The sequence below is a fragment of the Zea mays genome, chromosome 8 (genome assembly GCF_902167145.1).
Source record: "Zea mays cultivar B73 chromosome 8, Zm-B73-REFERENCE-NAM-5.0, whole genome shotgun sequence".
NCBI lineage: Eukaryota > Viridiplantae > Streptophyta > Magnoliopsida > Poales > Poaceae > Zea > Zea mays.
Genome location: NC_050103.1, coordinates 178,952,462 through 178,966,574, shown reverse-complemented (window position 1 = coordinate 178,966,574; position 14,113 = coordinate 178,952,462). Strand labels below are relative to the sequence as shown.

At 45.2% G+C, this 14,113-nt stretch overlaps 2 protein-coding genes and 1 pseudogene across 2 annotated transcripts; 1 reads left to right on the top strand and 2 right to left on the bottom strand.

The window, feature by feature from the left end:
- The first annotated feature begins 4,141 nt into the window (after positions 1 to 4,141).
- LOC103636607 (transcription factor BHLH148) lies at positions 4,142 to 6,480 on the top strand. The gene is made up of 3 exons (XM_008658966.4): positions 4,142 to 4,895; positions 4,990 to 5,313; positions 6,057 to 6,480. Exons 1-3 carry the CDS (start codon positions 4,446 to 4,448, stop codon positions 6,174 to 6,176), a joined length of 894 nt encoding a protein of 297 aa, XP_008657188.1. The 5' UTR covers positions 4,142 to 4,445; the 3' UTR covers positions 6,177 to 6,480.
- Positions 6,370 to 9,211, bottom strand: LOC109941650 (UPF0051 protein ABCI8, chloroplastic-like). Its single transcript, XM_020542825.2, has 2 exons — positions 8,649 to 9,211; positions 6,370 to 6,665 (listed from the first exon to the last, which is right to left on the bottom strand). Coding segments are annotated over exons 1-2 (474 nt in total). The 5' UTR covers positions 9,121 to 9,211; the 3' UTR covers positions 6,370 to 6,663.
- On the bottom strand, positions 6,918 to 8,650 carry LOC103637566 (probable galacturonosyltransferase 13; annotated as a pseudogene).
- Positions 9,212 to 14,113: the final 4,902 nt, after the last annotated feature.

The following is a 14,113-nucleotide window of genomic DNA, read 5'->3' as shown; positions in this document are numbered from 1 at the left end:
TAGTTTCTACATCCGAGGCCGTTTACAAAATTTGAATTTTAAATTTAAAAACTTCACACGAATATTTCAATGATAAGACGATTTCAAATAAAAAATTTGACAATTACAAAGTTTCGTTACATTTCAAGACCTACAACTTTTATTTTGGTGGTTTTTCCATCCGAGGTAGTTTGAAAAATTCAAATTTCAAAATTCAAACATAGTTTTGTATGGCAAGATGATTTCAACCCAAAACATTGTCAACTACAAAGTTTCATAACTCTTCAATACCTACAACTTTCATGTTGGTGGTTTTTTCTTTCGAGGTTGTTTTCAAAATTCAAAATTCAAATTTTAAATTTTTTAAATTCAGGCATAGTTTGCGTTGATAATATGACTTCAAATGAAAAAGTTGTCAACTACAAACTTCTATAACTTTTTAAGATCTACAAAGTTTATTTTGGTTGTTTGATCATTCGTTCATCTCACATGATATTTCTAACAATATGCACAAATTCTATATATATCTCTCGTAGTTCCATAAACTATGAGAGAGAGATAGGTTTTATGAACAAATTTATTTTTAGTTTATCATATAAAGAAATGTTCAAAATATAAAATGTATATCATGATGAGTTATACAAATTTGTAGTTGAAAACTTTTTCATTTGAATTAATTTACTGCTTTAAAATGTGATTTTTAAATTGTCTTTGTCTAGTGTTGAAAAAAAGCACTCGGCAAAGAGCTCTTTGTCGAGTGTTATATTTTTGACACTCGGCAAAGAGCTTCTTCGCCGAGTGTTTTATTTTACCAATAGTTTTTTGTGTGGCACTCGGCAAAGAGCTTCTTTGCCGAGTGACCGAAAAAACACTCGGCAAAGTATTTGGTACTCGGCAAAGAGAGAAATTCCGGTAGTGTCTGCCTTATCGGCTCTCTACAGGCTGTACAACTACTAATGCTACTACAGGCTGAACACAGGATAATTAGGCCACAGCACCACCACATGCCATTCAGTTATTTTACTCTAAGTCTTCTACTTCACGTTTAGCAAAGGCTTTTTTTATATATCTCCTTGTTAATTGAATTATTAATTTTGTTTATTTTTCTTTTAAACATAGATGGATTAAGGATCTTTAACAGATGTTTTTTATTCTCTCGAGATCTAAATGTTCATTGACCAAATTTGTCACTGTGTATGCAACTATGTTTTTATATGTTACTGAAACTATCTATAAAATTATCACTGTGTATCAGTGTATGGAGTTGGCTTGATGTGAGACAATAAGCTAAACCCACGGGTTTTTCATGGGTTTCCACCCAATTACGGGTTGGTTTGGGATCAATAATGTTATTGGATGAGTTAGATTTAACTTTCTTCTAGTATTTTTGGTTGGGTGTGGGATGGATATCAAAGTAATTAGATTTGGGTATGAGTGAGAGTGGATTGGATTTTTTGCCATTAGCAGGCCTAGCTGCCAGAGACGGCCTAACAACCTAAAACTTGGGCAAATTTGATCGATAGTAAGTTATACACATGCAAGCTTAGTTATAAAACTCGTATTAATAGATTTATATTTAAAACACCTCAGAGATGATATTAACTTCTTTTAGCAATTTATAACATATTCTAAGAGAAATTAAGAGTCAAAATCTACCTAAGAACCAAAAACTTGGGCAAATTTGATCACAGTCAGTTATACAGTATGCAAGCTTAGTTATAAAACTTGTATTAATAGATTTATATTTAAAACGCCGCAGAGATTATATTAACTTCTTTTAGCAATTGATAACATATATTGTAAGAGAAATTAAGAGACAAAATGTACATTATGTGGCGAAGAAGTTAGCAATCGATAACATAATGTAAGAAATTAAGAGCCAAAATCTATTTCGTATGACTTTTCTAATCAGAATACGGTTACCATTCCTAAATGGGGTATCCTAAAGTTTAAAAGAAAAGGCACTTAGTCCATCTATTCTGAACTACATTAGTAAAAAAAATGTATAATCTTGATTAATTCTATAAAAAAATACACCAACATTTCCGCACCAAATTGATGGATCCTCCCTTAGGAACGTACCAATTTTCTCAACCGAAGCTATAGCCTTCTCGAGATATTGCAAACCGGTAAATTGTCTGACTTCATTGATACTTGGTCGACGAGGAAGACACTGCCGCGCGCCTGCATGCCCGCACGCCCACGGCCCATGCACCGTGTTAGGGGATAGCAACGCGTTTGAAACCTACGGGCACAGGATTTATAAATCCACACCCGCTGGTTTAATATTAAACTCGCACTCGTATTCGTTACCTATGATGGATACAATATGCTACCCATACTCGCTACCCGCGGGTACCTTATACTGCAGGGGCGGACCCAGCCCAAAATCTGAGTGGGGGCCCAACTACTGAGTGGGGGCTTAAATACAAGCTTACTATCTAATGACCTTTTATATCTACAGTAATTAAGATAAAAAGTTCATTGAAACCAAAAATTTGAGTGGGGGCCTGTGCCCCCACTGGCCATAACGTAGGTCCGCCCCTGCCTTATAGAGATTTTACCTGCGGGCACATAAGTAAAGGGCCTGTTTGGTTCAGTTTTTTTCTGACCAGCTTTTCTGAAAATCTGGCTATGAGGAGAATCTGGCTGTGGGGAGAATCTGAGTATCATTACGATTACGTGTGGAGGAAGATAAAGTTGTTCATAGAGCTCAGGATCTAGAGAGTGACGGATTCCTACTATTACAACGACTCAACCGATTATGTGTTTATGTTGATTTTGTATGGTTTTTGCCCCAATGAATTTTATAGAAGCTGGCTGAAAAGCTGAGGGTTTAGCAGTCCGCAGCAGCTTTTGGTGGCCAGAAGCTGCCAGAAGCCGAAACAAACAGGCCCAAAATGTGCCCATTGCCATCCCTACACCGTGTGCCTGCGCTCCCACAGAACGCTTACTCACATCCTCGTTGCCTATTTGTAGTCTTGGATTGGATGCGTTGTGCTCTGAACTCTGAAGTCTAAACCCTAGTATATTGTATCCTTTCTACAGGGCCACACCTCGTACCATGGTCCAGATGGCTTAGGACCTAAATTTGCTCCTGATCCTCACACTGCACTACTAGACCTGAGCATGGGCCGCCTAATCCGATCAATTTGACCTGATCCACCCGAAAAAACCCGACCCTACCCGATTCGATCAATGGACTGGGCGGGTACGAGATATAGTTTTTGACCCGTAACAATCCACGGGTCGGGCACAGGCCATGATTTTTTTGTCAAAACCTGACCCAACCTTAAAAAACCTAACTCAAAGCCAAAATACCTGACCCAACCCGAAAACCCAACCAGACACGCACAACCGGAAAACACGGGCCGATCCGATACTAGGCATGGGTCGGGTATAAGCCGTGTCGAACGACCCACAACCCGAGCTTGATCAGACCCGACCCGATATTTAAACAATTCTACGCACAATTGACAATACACATGCTCAACGGTGATTTTGAGAACACTGCGCGCGGTGCTGACGCGCTATTGTGTAATAAATAACAATACCTACTCTATTTTAAATTATAAAATATTTTAACTTTTTTTTAAAACGAACCAGATTTATTATAAATCTAGATATAATTATATATCTAGTTGTATAACAAATTCTATAAATTTAAAGAAATGACAAGAACGTGTTAAGAGAGTATTCTACAGGCCGGACGATCACGCTTGCGAGAGTGAGTACGTAAGGATGCGACGGGGCCAGCGAAAGCGAGTGGAAAAGGGTACGTAGCTCGTGACCGATCAACGGCCGATAGATATGAAAAAAAGGGAAATTTGGATCCATACCATTAAAAAATCACCACTTTGGATCCATACCATTACTATCTCACTTACATGTGGGTCCACATGAGTCAATGACATGTGGGGTCTATGGTATATATCTAAAGTTTGGATCTTTTAATGGTACAGATCCAATTGTTCCAAAAAAAACATCCTGCACACGGCTTCGGCGACAAAGACCCCTGCACTGCACGCGACGCGCGAGTTCTTAATTAGCCACTCTTTCACATTGCACACGGTAAAACGCGGAATTCACTTCATATTTTGTAAAATGACAGCCACATGTTACGACACAATACCGGAGCGGCCGCACACGCTGCTTTCGAATTAATGCCAAGATTTCGGTTAGTTTAGTTCCTCTCCCAACAAACTAGTACAATTTTAATATACTACTAAAATTGCCCCACGCTTTCAACGTGCATCGCGTTCGCGCGCCGATCGGTCAAACAAGCCGCGCGCGTAGCGCCAGTTTGACACCTTGACTTGTTGCAATGCAGAAGCTTCCACTCGCCGGTCAGCTGCGTTCGTGCCTCGGAACGTATATAAGCGCGGGCGCGCCACCATGCGAGCGCGGCGAGGGACGCACGCGGCACGCCTACTATCTATATCTTGCGCGCGTGCGGCCGGCCGGCCATGGATCCGTTCTACTTCGGCCCGGACCAGCTGGATGCCGCCGCCGTCGACGAGGACTACCTGACGAGCCTCGGCCTGGTGGTCCTCTCGCCGGAGCCAGTGGCGCCGTTGCCTGGCGGCGCATTTGAGGCGTACCAGCGGCGTGCGCCGGCGTTGCTGGAGCACTCCCTGCAGACGATGAGCCGGCGGTACAGTGGAGAGCACAACATGCACCGGAGGATGTTCAGTTACCTGAGACGCGTAGCTCATGACGCCGGCGCCGCCGTGGTGGCGGCCCCAGCGTTCCCGGCGCCCGCGCGCGAGAGCGTTCCCGGCTTCGGGGTTGGCACGTCGCAGGCGCCGCGAAGCTCGCGGTTCCGGAACATCATGCGCGAGCGGCTGCGGCGGGAGCGCCTCAGCCAGGGATTCGCCGACCTCCACGCTCTTCTGCCCCACGGCGCGTCGTCAAAAGTTAGTCACGACACAATCACACAAACACGTGGTGTGCGCGCGTGACATGTTGAGAGGAGAGCAAAACAACCTGTTGACGCACACGCTGCTGCAGGGTGGCAAGAACGACATCGTCGGCGCGGCGGCCGGCTACGTCAGGGAGCTGGTGGCCAGGAAGGAGCAGCTCAGCGCCAGGAACCAGGAGCTCCTAGAGAAGGCCGCGAGCCGCTGGAAGCAGCAGGGAGGCACGAGGAGTGGTGTCGGGCGGGGCATGGTGGTGAAGGTGCAAGCCGAGAGCCAAGACCATTCGATGGCGCTTGGTGCGTTTGTGAGGGTGCTCCAGCGGCTCAAGGCCATGGAGGCCGGGCTGCAGGTGACGGCGATCCGGACGCGCTTCTCCGCGGGAGGCGTGTGGATGAACATCGGAGTGGAAGGCCAGGTACGTACGCGAAAAGCCTAGTTTCATGTCCATCATCACTCACTCTGGATGTGAAATATTCTCCTGAAATTGGACATTAAACGTTTGCTCTAGGTCAAACCCCACGTGAACTTGTTGACCCACCAAATGTTCAGCTCCATGACAAGTCAAAAGCATCATTTCCTGTTGAATAGTACTCAAAACCACGCTAGTACGCAGACAAAATTTAATGAACACATACGTAGTACTCAGCTTAGACATGTACAACACCATTTAATAAGATCTGTTGAGTGATCTTTAGAGGTTAATTGAAAAAATATATAAGAGACGTGCACATTCGCGAAGAGATCGTCTATACATTATTCTCTATGTGTATTCTCTTAAATACATTTATGACATATGGGTTAAGAGTCATATCGTGCCGTCTTTTAGATGTCTTCTTTACTTAAAAATCTATCCATGAACCTAGGATCATACATGCCCTTATCATTACTGATTTCTTTGAGCATTTTATATATTGGTACAATCAATTGATATGGTTGTAATCATGCGTCAATTGAAAGCAAACTGTTTTTGCGTTGTCGTTGTCTGGTGACCCAATTGGAAGACATCGGCTAACATTCTGAAGAACAGATATTTAAGAGTTTAAACAAACAGATACTTTATACGGGAAAATTTAAAATGATATTTTATTTATTTATTTGTATGTTGCTAAGTGAAGACTTGCTTCTCTAAATATAGTTTTTACTGTCGCTAACATGAAGGTATCCGCTCGTGATGTGGACAAGTCAATAACAAACGCCTTGATAGAGCTGGAGGGGAACGATCCAAGAAGCAGCAAGCCCAGATTCAGCTGTCAAGTCGAAACTGTCCAGATGGATTGATCGTGTTTAGTTGTCGATCAACATATAGTAGCAGCTAGAGATGATAGTTTATTCGTTGTGGTTTTAAACCAATTATTTAGACTCCTGCAACTATAATTCATAGAGACAAATCACTGCAGAAAAGTAAAGGTCCGTGGATTAAAGCCACAGCGAAGAGGCTAGATCTTTTTCCAATATCCGCTGAAACACAAGCGGAAGAATTCAATTTATACCATTCTTAAACATGGTGGATCTAAGAAACACCACTAGATATCTAGGTAGTGTTTGGTTGAAGAGCCAAGTAAAACGGAGCCGTTCTGTCCCAGTTTTGTTATTGTTTGGTTACAAAGTAACTAGAACGAAGTGACTTCAATTAGAGAATATTCTCCTCACATCTGGAACCATCCCACTCCAAAAAATCAATGGGACGGAGCCGCTCCGTTCCCAGCCCGCTCCCATAGCTCGCCCTCCCATAGTCCCATCCGTGCGCAGCAGCTCACGCGTCTCCCTCTGCAACCAAACAAAAACAGAGCCGCTACGTTCCAGTTCACTCTGCAACCAAACAAAAAACAGAGCCGCTCCGTTCCAGCTTACCAAACTGTCAGCAACACACTACAAGAGAAGGGAAGCAAGCAAGTGCAAGCGCAGGTTCAGTCGGCGGCGACCTTGGAGCACAAAGACGGCAACCAGTGAGAGACACGTATGAGACGCAAGAATGCTAGAGTAGGGGATAGGAGCAGGAAGAACAGAGAGGCAGAGAGGTGGGAGGAGTAGCGCCGCCGACGAGAAAGCGGCCGCTGCGTGTGTTTTTCCTTTCTGTTCAAGTCCAACTGTCTCGTACAGACTTCCGGCTACTTATTTCTTGGGTTCAGCCCATACACGCGACACTGCGCAGCCCATTACACGGCCCACTCCGGACCGGACACTCACATTCTTGCGCCTCATACGCGTCTCTCGCTGGTTGCCGTCTTTGTGCTCCAAGGTCGCCGACTGAACCTGCGCTTGCACTTGCTTGCTTCCCTTCTCTTGTAGTGTGTTGCTGACATTCCCCACCGCTTGAAATACGGCTTGCCCCCAAGCCGTTGATAGTGTAGACAAGTATGAAGGGTTGGTGATAAAGTACCAAATTTCTAGACTGTAAGACCAGATTTTAGATTCTTGTTCAACCATAAATGGTATGTATCCCTGATGTTTTTCTTCCTCCAAACTGCCAGATCAAATATATTCGTACCATATGCCCAATCACATACATCAGGGTCAAGTCTCTGAGCTATCATGGGATGTGAGAAGTTGAAATATGTCCTGAAACGCTTACACATCACCCAGTTGTCTTCCCTTCTGCATGTTTCCACAGCTTCATTTACCTTCCCTTCAAGATTGATAGCCCAAAGGGAAGACAAGTCAAGCTGAACAACAATGTCATCATCGAGGAAGACCACCTTGTTGAGGTTGGGGAAAAGCTCAGGCAAATAAATGCGAAGATGGTTCAGCAGGGATATGTATTTGGGGCTTCGAGCCTGCAACTTTGAAGCAATAATACTAGGATTGTCACTTGCACTAGAAACTGTTCCATGATCTCCATGATAGTGATTTCTGACTCCTCGGTGGCTTTCTATAGCCTCTAGTACTGAGACATTTTCTCTTGTCAGCCAGTCAAACTGGTGAACACCTTTTACTTCGACTATTGCAGGAGAAATGGAATTGAGAGCAATCCACGAATGCATCCGAGAATGTGTTTTCGTATCAGAAAGCAAAAATAATAGTTCTGGTGGCAGTAACCGGTTCCGTGCATGGGCATTTGAGGAGTATTCATCAGTAAGGCGCAGAGACAAGCAATGGATTCCTTTGGAAATAGCAGTTGCAGCATAATGTTTATACATCAGTAAAGTAGCACCATCTTCACCATTATCTGAACTCGAGAATTCAGTTGCAAACTCCAAAAATTCATAGGCATAATCATACTTGCCCCCCCTTTTTGCATCTTCTCAGCCATATTCCCCGAACTAACAGCCAACCACTTCAGTCCCTGCGGCTCTCCAATTTCCTTTCCCAGAAAAACGTCCCAACCAAGCTTCAGCTGTCGAATATAAAATGGGGTCACCAAAAATAGTGGCTGCCAAATACCCTTGAACCAGGCACAGTATCTGCAGTTGTAATGCATGTCGCTGCACACATCATAAGGCAGCCAGAATGTCCAAATAGGTGGTGGCCAAGGCGGAAGCCGAACTTTAACACCATCAACCTGAAGACACAACTCAATGAGCAAGACATAGGTGCATCTCTCATCGGCCACAATCAGAGTCCTCTCGAACTGGTTGGTCTCCTTGTTGTTGATCCTAAAGTAGGTCGAGATTTCCATGGGACAGACTGTGTCCTTGGGAACAAAGCAAAAGGACCCGTCGCTGAACACCGCTGAATTGAGGGCGGCATAGTAGTTGTCGCCTGGCAGTATGATGCTGCTCAGGTAGTGCCTGACAAGGTCTAGGTACTCACATATGGACTTGGGGATGGAGTAGAAGATGACACCCTTGGCCATCAGCGCCTCGTGGTGGGTGATGGTGATGGAGGCGGAGTCGATGACGGCGTCGATGGCGACGTCGGAGAGGTGCTTCTGCTCGGTGAGCGGAATGAAGGTCTTGAGCAGCTTCGGATCGACCTCGTCGAGGCTATTGAGCTTGGGCTTGGCGTTGGACGTGGAGTAGTAGCAGACGGACTGCAGGTCCACGAGCGCGTACTCGTCGCTCCAGGTGGCCTCGACCATGGCGAGCATGCTGGTGGTGGCATTGCGGTTGGGGACCATCGTCGAACACGTGCTGGGCGAGGTGTGGAAAACCTCATCCTCTTCCTCGGTCTCCACCAACTGCGGGATAAAGGAAGCTGGAGATGGAGCCGTGTCGATGTAGGGGCCAAGCGGAGGCTTGTCCTCGGGTGGAAGCGTGAAGTAGTCGTGTGCGAGGTGCGCCATGTCGGCCACCGTCGCGGGCTCGCGGCATCCACGTTGTGGTTGAAAGGGAAATGTGCCCTTGGGCCATTTCTAAGTATTTTGGTGATTGAGTGCCAACACAAAGTGCTTAAATGTGAATTTATGCCAATGGATGAACAAAGTGCAAATCATGAGTAAAGGTATGTTTCTAAGCCTTAGTACATTAGTTTTGTGTACTAATATACTTGTCTAAGTGTTAGAAACAGAAAGAAAAAGAAAAGAAGAAAGGTGCAAAGACTTGGCTATGTACAGCCAAGACTCAGTTCGGTCTGGGGCACCGGACTGTCCGGTGGTGCACCGGACAGTGTCCGGTGCGCCAGGCTGCCTCGGGCGAAGAAGCCGCTCTCGGGAATTTGCCGACGGCGTACGGCTATAATTCACCGGACTGTCCGGTGTGCACCGGACTGTCCGGTGAGCCAACGGTCGGCCGAGCCAACGGTCAGCCGCGCGATCTGCGCGGGACACGTGGCCTGGCCAACGGTCGGGAGGGGGCACCGGACTGTCCGGTGTGCACCGGACATGTCCGGTGTGCACCGGACATGTCCGGTGCGCCAGATCTGCAACGGTCAGCAACGGTCGACTGGGCTGTTTAAGGAAAGAAATCGGGCACCGGACAGTGTCCGGTGTGCACCGGACTGTCCGGTGCGCCCGACGACAGAAGGCAAGGATGGCCTTCCAGATTTGTTCTCAACGGCTCCTAACTGCCTTGGGGCTATAAAAGGGACCCCTAGGCGCATGGAGGAGAACACCAAGCATTCCAACAACATTTCTAAGCACCAAGACATCGATCTCGCGCATTCGTTTCATTGTGATAGCATATAGAGCTCTTGTGGAGTTGTGAACTCTTTGAGTTGTGTTGCGAGCTCTTGTTGCTGCTTGTGTGCGTGTTGTTGCTCTAATCTTTTGAAGTCTTGTGTGTGTTGCTCATTCCCTCCCTTACTCCGTATTTCTTTGTGAAACTCAATTGTAAGGGCGAGAGACTTCAAGTTGTGGAGATTCCTCGCAAACGGGAAAAGAGCAAAGAAAAGAAGAACACCGTGGTATTCAAGTTGATCATTGGATCACTTGAGAGGAGTTGAGTGCAACTCTCGTCCGTTGGGACGCCACAACGTGGAGTAGGCAAGTTTTGTACTTGGCCGAACCACGGGATAACCACCGTGTCATCTCTGTGATTGCTTTCTGGTGGTTATTGTGTTTTGGCTCCTCTCTAGCCACTTGGCAATTATTGTGCTAACGCTTAATCAAAGTTTTTGTGGCTATAAGTTTAAGTTTTACAGGATCACCTATTCACCCCCCCCTCTAGGTGCTCTCAATTGGTATCGGAGCCGTTCTCTTCAAGAAAGGGACTAACCGCCCGAAGAGATGGATCCTAAGGGGAAGGGAATCGTGATCAACGACAAGAAGAAGGAGTCCTTCGTCAACGAGCCAAAGGATGACAAGTCCAATGACTCGGGCTCAGGCCATAGACGAAAAGATGGGAAGAAGAAGAAGACAAGGCGCATCAAGGAGATTGTCTACTACGACAGCGACGAATCTTCCTCTTCCCAAAAGGACGACGACAACGACTATAGGAAGACGGTCAATTCGAACTTTTCATTTGACTATTCTCGTATTCCACATAATTCGAATTCGCATTTGCTTTCCATTCCTCTTGGCAAACCTCCACACTTCGATGGGGAGGACTACGGATTTTGGAGTCACAAAATGTGTAGTCACTTATTCTCTCTCCATCCAAGCATATGGGAGATTGTAGAGAATGGAATGAAATTTGATAGCTCGGATAGTCCTATGCTTATAAATGAACAAATCCATAGAAATGCACAAGCTACTACTGTTCTCTTAGCATCTTTGTGCAGGGAAGAATACAATAAGGTGAGCGGCTTGGACAATGCCAAGCAGATATGGGACACCCTCAAGATCTCTCACGAGGGCAACGACGTCACCATGCTCACCAAGATGGAGTTGGTGGAGGGCGAACTTGGGAGATTCGCTATGATAAGGGGGGAGGAGCCAACCCAAACATACAACCGGCTCAAAACCCTTGTCAACAAGATAAGAAGCTATGGAAGCACGTGATGGACGGACCACGACGTCGTCCGCCTAATGCTAAGGTCCTTTACCGTTCTTGATCCTCATTTGGTGAATAATATTCGTGAGAATCCCAGGTACACCAAAATGTCACCCGAAGAAGTTCTTGGGAAGTTCGTAAGCGGGCGAATGATGATCAAGGAGGCAAGATACGTGGACGACGCGTTGAACGGTCCTATCCATGAGCCTCAACCCATTGCTCTCAAGGCAACAAGGAGCAAGGAGGCGCTACCAAGCAAGGTGGCGCAAGTTGAGGCGGCCGGGCTAAATAATGAGGAGATGGCCCTCATCATTAAGCGCTTCAAGACGGCGCTTAAAGGTCGCAAGGGACAGCCAAGCAAGACCAAGACAAAGGAGAAGCGCTCATGCTTCAAATGTGGTAAGATCGGTCATTTCATTGCTAATTGTCCCGATAATGAAAGTGACCAGGAAAAAGGGGACAAGAGGGAAAAGAAGAAGCATTACAAGAAGGCCAAGGGCGAGGCGCATCTAGGCAAAGAGTGGGACTCGGACTGCTCCTCCTCCGACTCCGATAATGAAGGACTCGCCGCCACCGCCTTCAACAAGTCATCTCTCTTCCCCAACGAGCGTCACACATGCCTTATGGCAAGGGAGAAGAAGGTATGTACTCAGAACTCTACCTATGCTTCTTCAAGTGAGGACGAATCTAGTGATGAGGATGAAGTAGATTACTCATGTCTGTTTAAGGGCCTGGATAGAACCAAGGTAGACAAAATTAATGAATTGATTGATGCCTTGAATGATAAGAATGTGCTTTTAGAAAAGCAAGAGGATTTGTTGTATGAAGAGCATGACAAATTTGTAGAGGCACAAAAATCTTATGCGTTAGAAGTTAAAAGAAATGAAGTGCTTTCTAGTGAACTATCTTCTTGTCATGAAACCATTGCTACTTTAAAGAGTGTTAATGATGACTTAAATGCTAAACTAGAAGTAGCTAGTAAATCTAATTCTTGTGTAGAACATGTTGAGATTTGCACTAGGTGTAAAAATTTCGATGTTGATGCTTGTAGTGAACACCAAGTTTGCATTTCTAAATTAAATGAAGTGGTAGCTAGTCTTAATGCCCAACTTAATACTAGCAAAAGTGATTTTGAGAAGCTAAAATTTGCAAGGGATGCCTACACGATTGGTAGACACCCCTCAATTAAGGATGGACTTGGCTTCAAGAGAGAAGCCAAGAACTTAACAAGCCATAAGGCTCACATTCCCGCCAAGGAGAAAGGGAAGGCCCCTATGGCTAGTAGTGTGCAAAAGAACCATGCTTTTATGTATCATGATAGGAGACAAACTAGAAATGCTTATAGGAGTTATAATGCTTATGATGATTTTGACTCTCATGCCATGTTTGCCTCTAGTTCTTCCTATATGCATGGTAGAAATATGTCTAGGAGAAATGTTATTCATCATGTGCCTAGAAAGAATGTTATTCATGCTCCTAGGAAAGTAGTGAATGAACCTTCTACAATCTATTGTGCTTTAAATGCTTCCTTTGCTATTTGTAGAAAGGATAAGAAAATAGTTGCTAGGAAGTTAGGGGCAAGATGCAAGGGAGACAAAACTTGCATTTGGGTCCCTAAGGATATTTGCACTAACCTTGTAGGACCCAACATGAGTTGGGTACCTAAGACCCAAGCCTAAATTTGCCTTGCAGGTTTATGCATCCGGGGGTTCAAGCTGGATTATAGACAGCGGATGCACAAACCATATGACGGGGGAGAAGAAGATGTTCACCTCCTACGTCAAGAATAAGGATTCCCAAGATTCAATTATATTCGGTGATGGGAATCAAGGCAAGGTAAAAGGGTTAGGTAAAATTGCAATGAGCACTCAATTTCTAATGTGTTTTTAGTTGAGTCTTTGGGATATAATTTATTATCTGTAAGTCAATTATGCAATATGGGATATAATTGTCTTTTTACAAATGTAGAGGTGTCTGTCTTTAGAAGAAGTGATGGTTCACTAGCTTTTAAGGGTGTATTAGACGGCAAACTTTATTTAGTTGATTTTGCAAAAGAAGAGGCCGGTCTAGATGCATGCTTAATAGCTAAGACTAGCATGGGCTGGCTGTGGCATCGCCGCTTAGCACATGTGGGGATGAAGAACCTTCACAAGCTTCTAAAGGGAGAACACGTGATAGGTTTGACTAACGTTCAATTCGAAAAAGATAGACCTTGTGCAGCTTGTCAAGCAGGTAAACAAGTGGGAGGAGCACATCACAGCAAGAATGTGATGACCACTTCAAGACCCCTGGAGCTGCTGCATATGGACCTCTTCGGACCCGTCGCCTATCTGAGTATAGGAGGAAGTAAGTATGGTCTAGTTATTGTTGATGACTTTTCCCGCTTCACTTGGGTGTTCTTTTTGCAGGATAAGTCTGAAACCCAAGGGACCCTCAAGCGCTTCCTCAGGAGTGCTCAAAATGAGTTTGAGCTCAAAGTAAAGAAGATAAGGAGCGACAACGGGTCCGAGTTCAAGAACCTTCAAGTGGAAGAGTTTCTTGAGGAGGAAGGGATCAAGCACGAGTTCTCTGCTCCCTACACACCACAGCAAAATGGTGTGGTAGAGAGGAAGAACAGGACGCTAATCGATATGGCGAGGACGATGCTTGGAGAATTCAAGACCCCCGAGCGGTTTTGGTCGGAAGCCGTGAACACGGCTTGTCACGCCATCAACAGGGTCTACCTTCACCGCCTCCTCAAGAAGACGTCATATGAACTTCTAACCGGTAACAAACCCAATGTATCTTACTTTCGTGTATTTGGGAGCAAGTGCTACATTCTAGTAAAGAAGGGTAGAAATTCTAAATTTGCTCCCAAAGCTGTAGAGGGGTTTTTGTTAGGTTATGACTCAAATACAAAGGCGTATA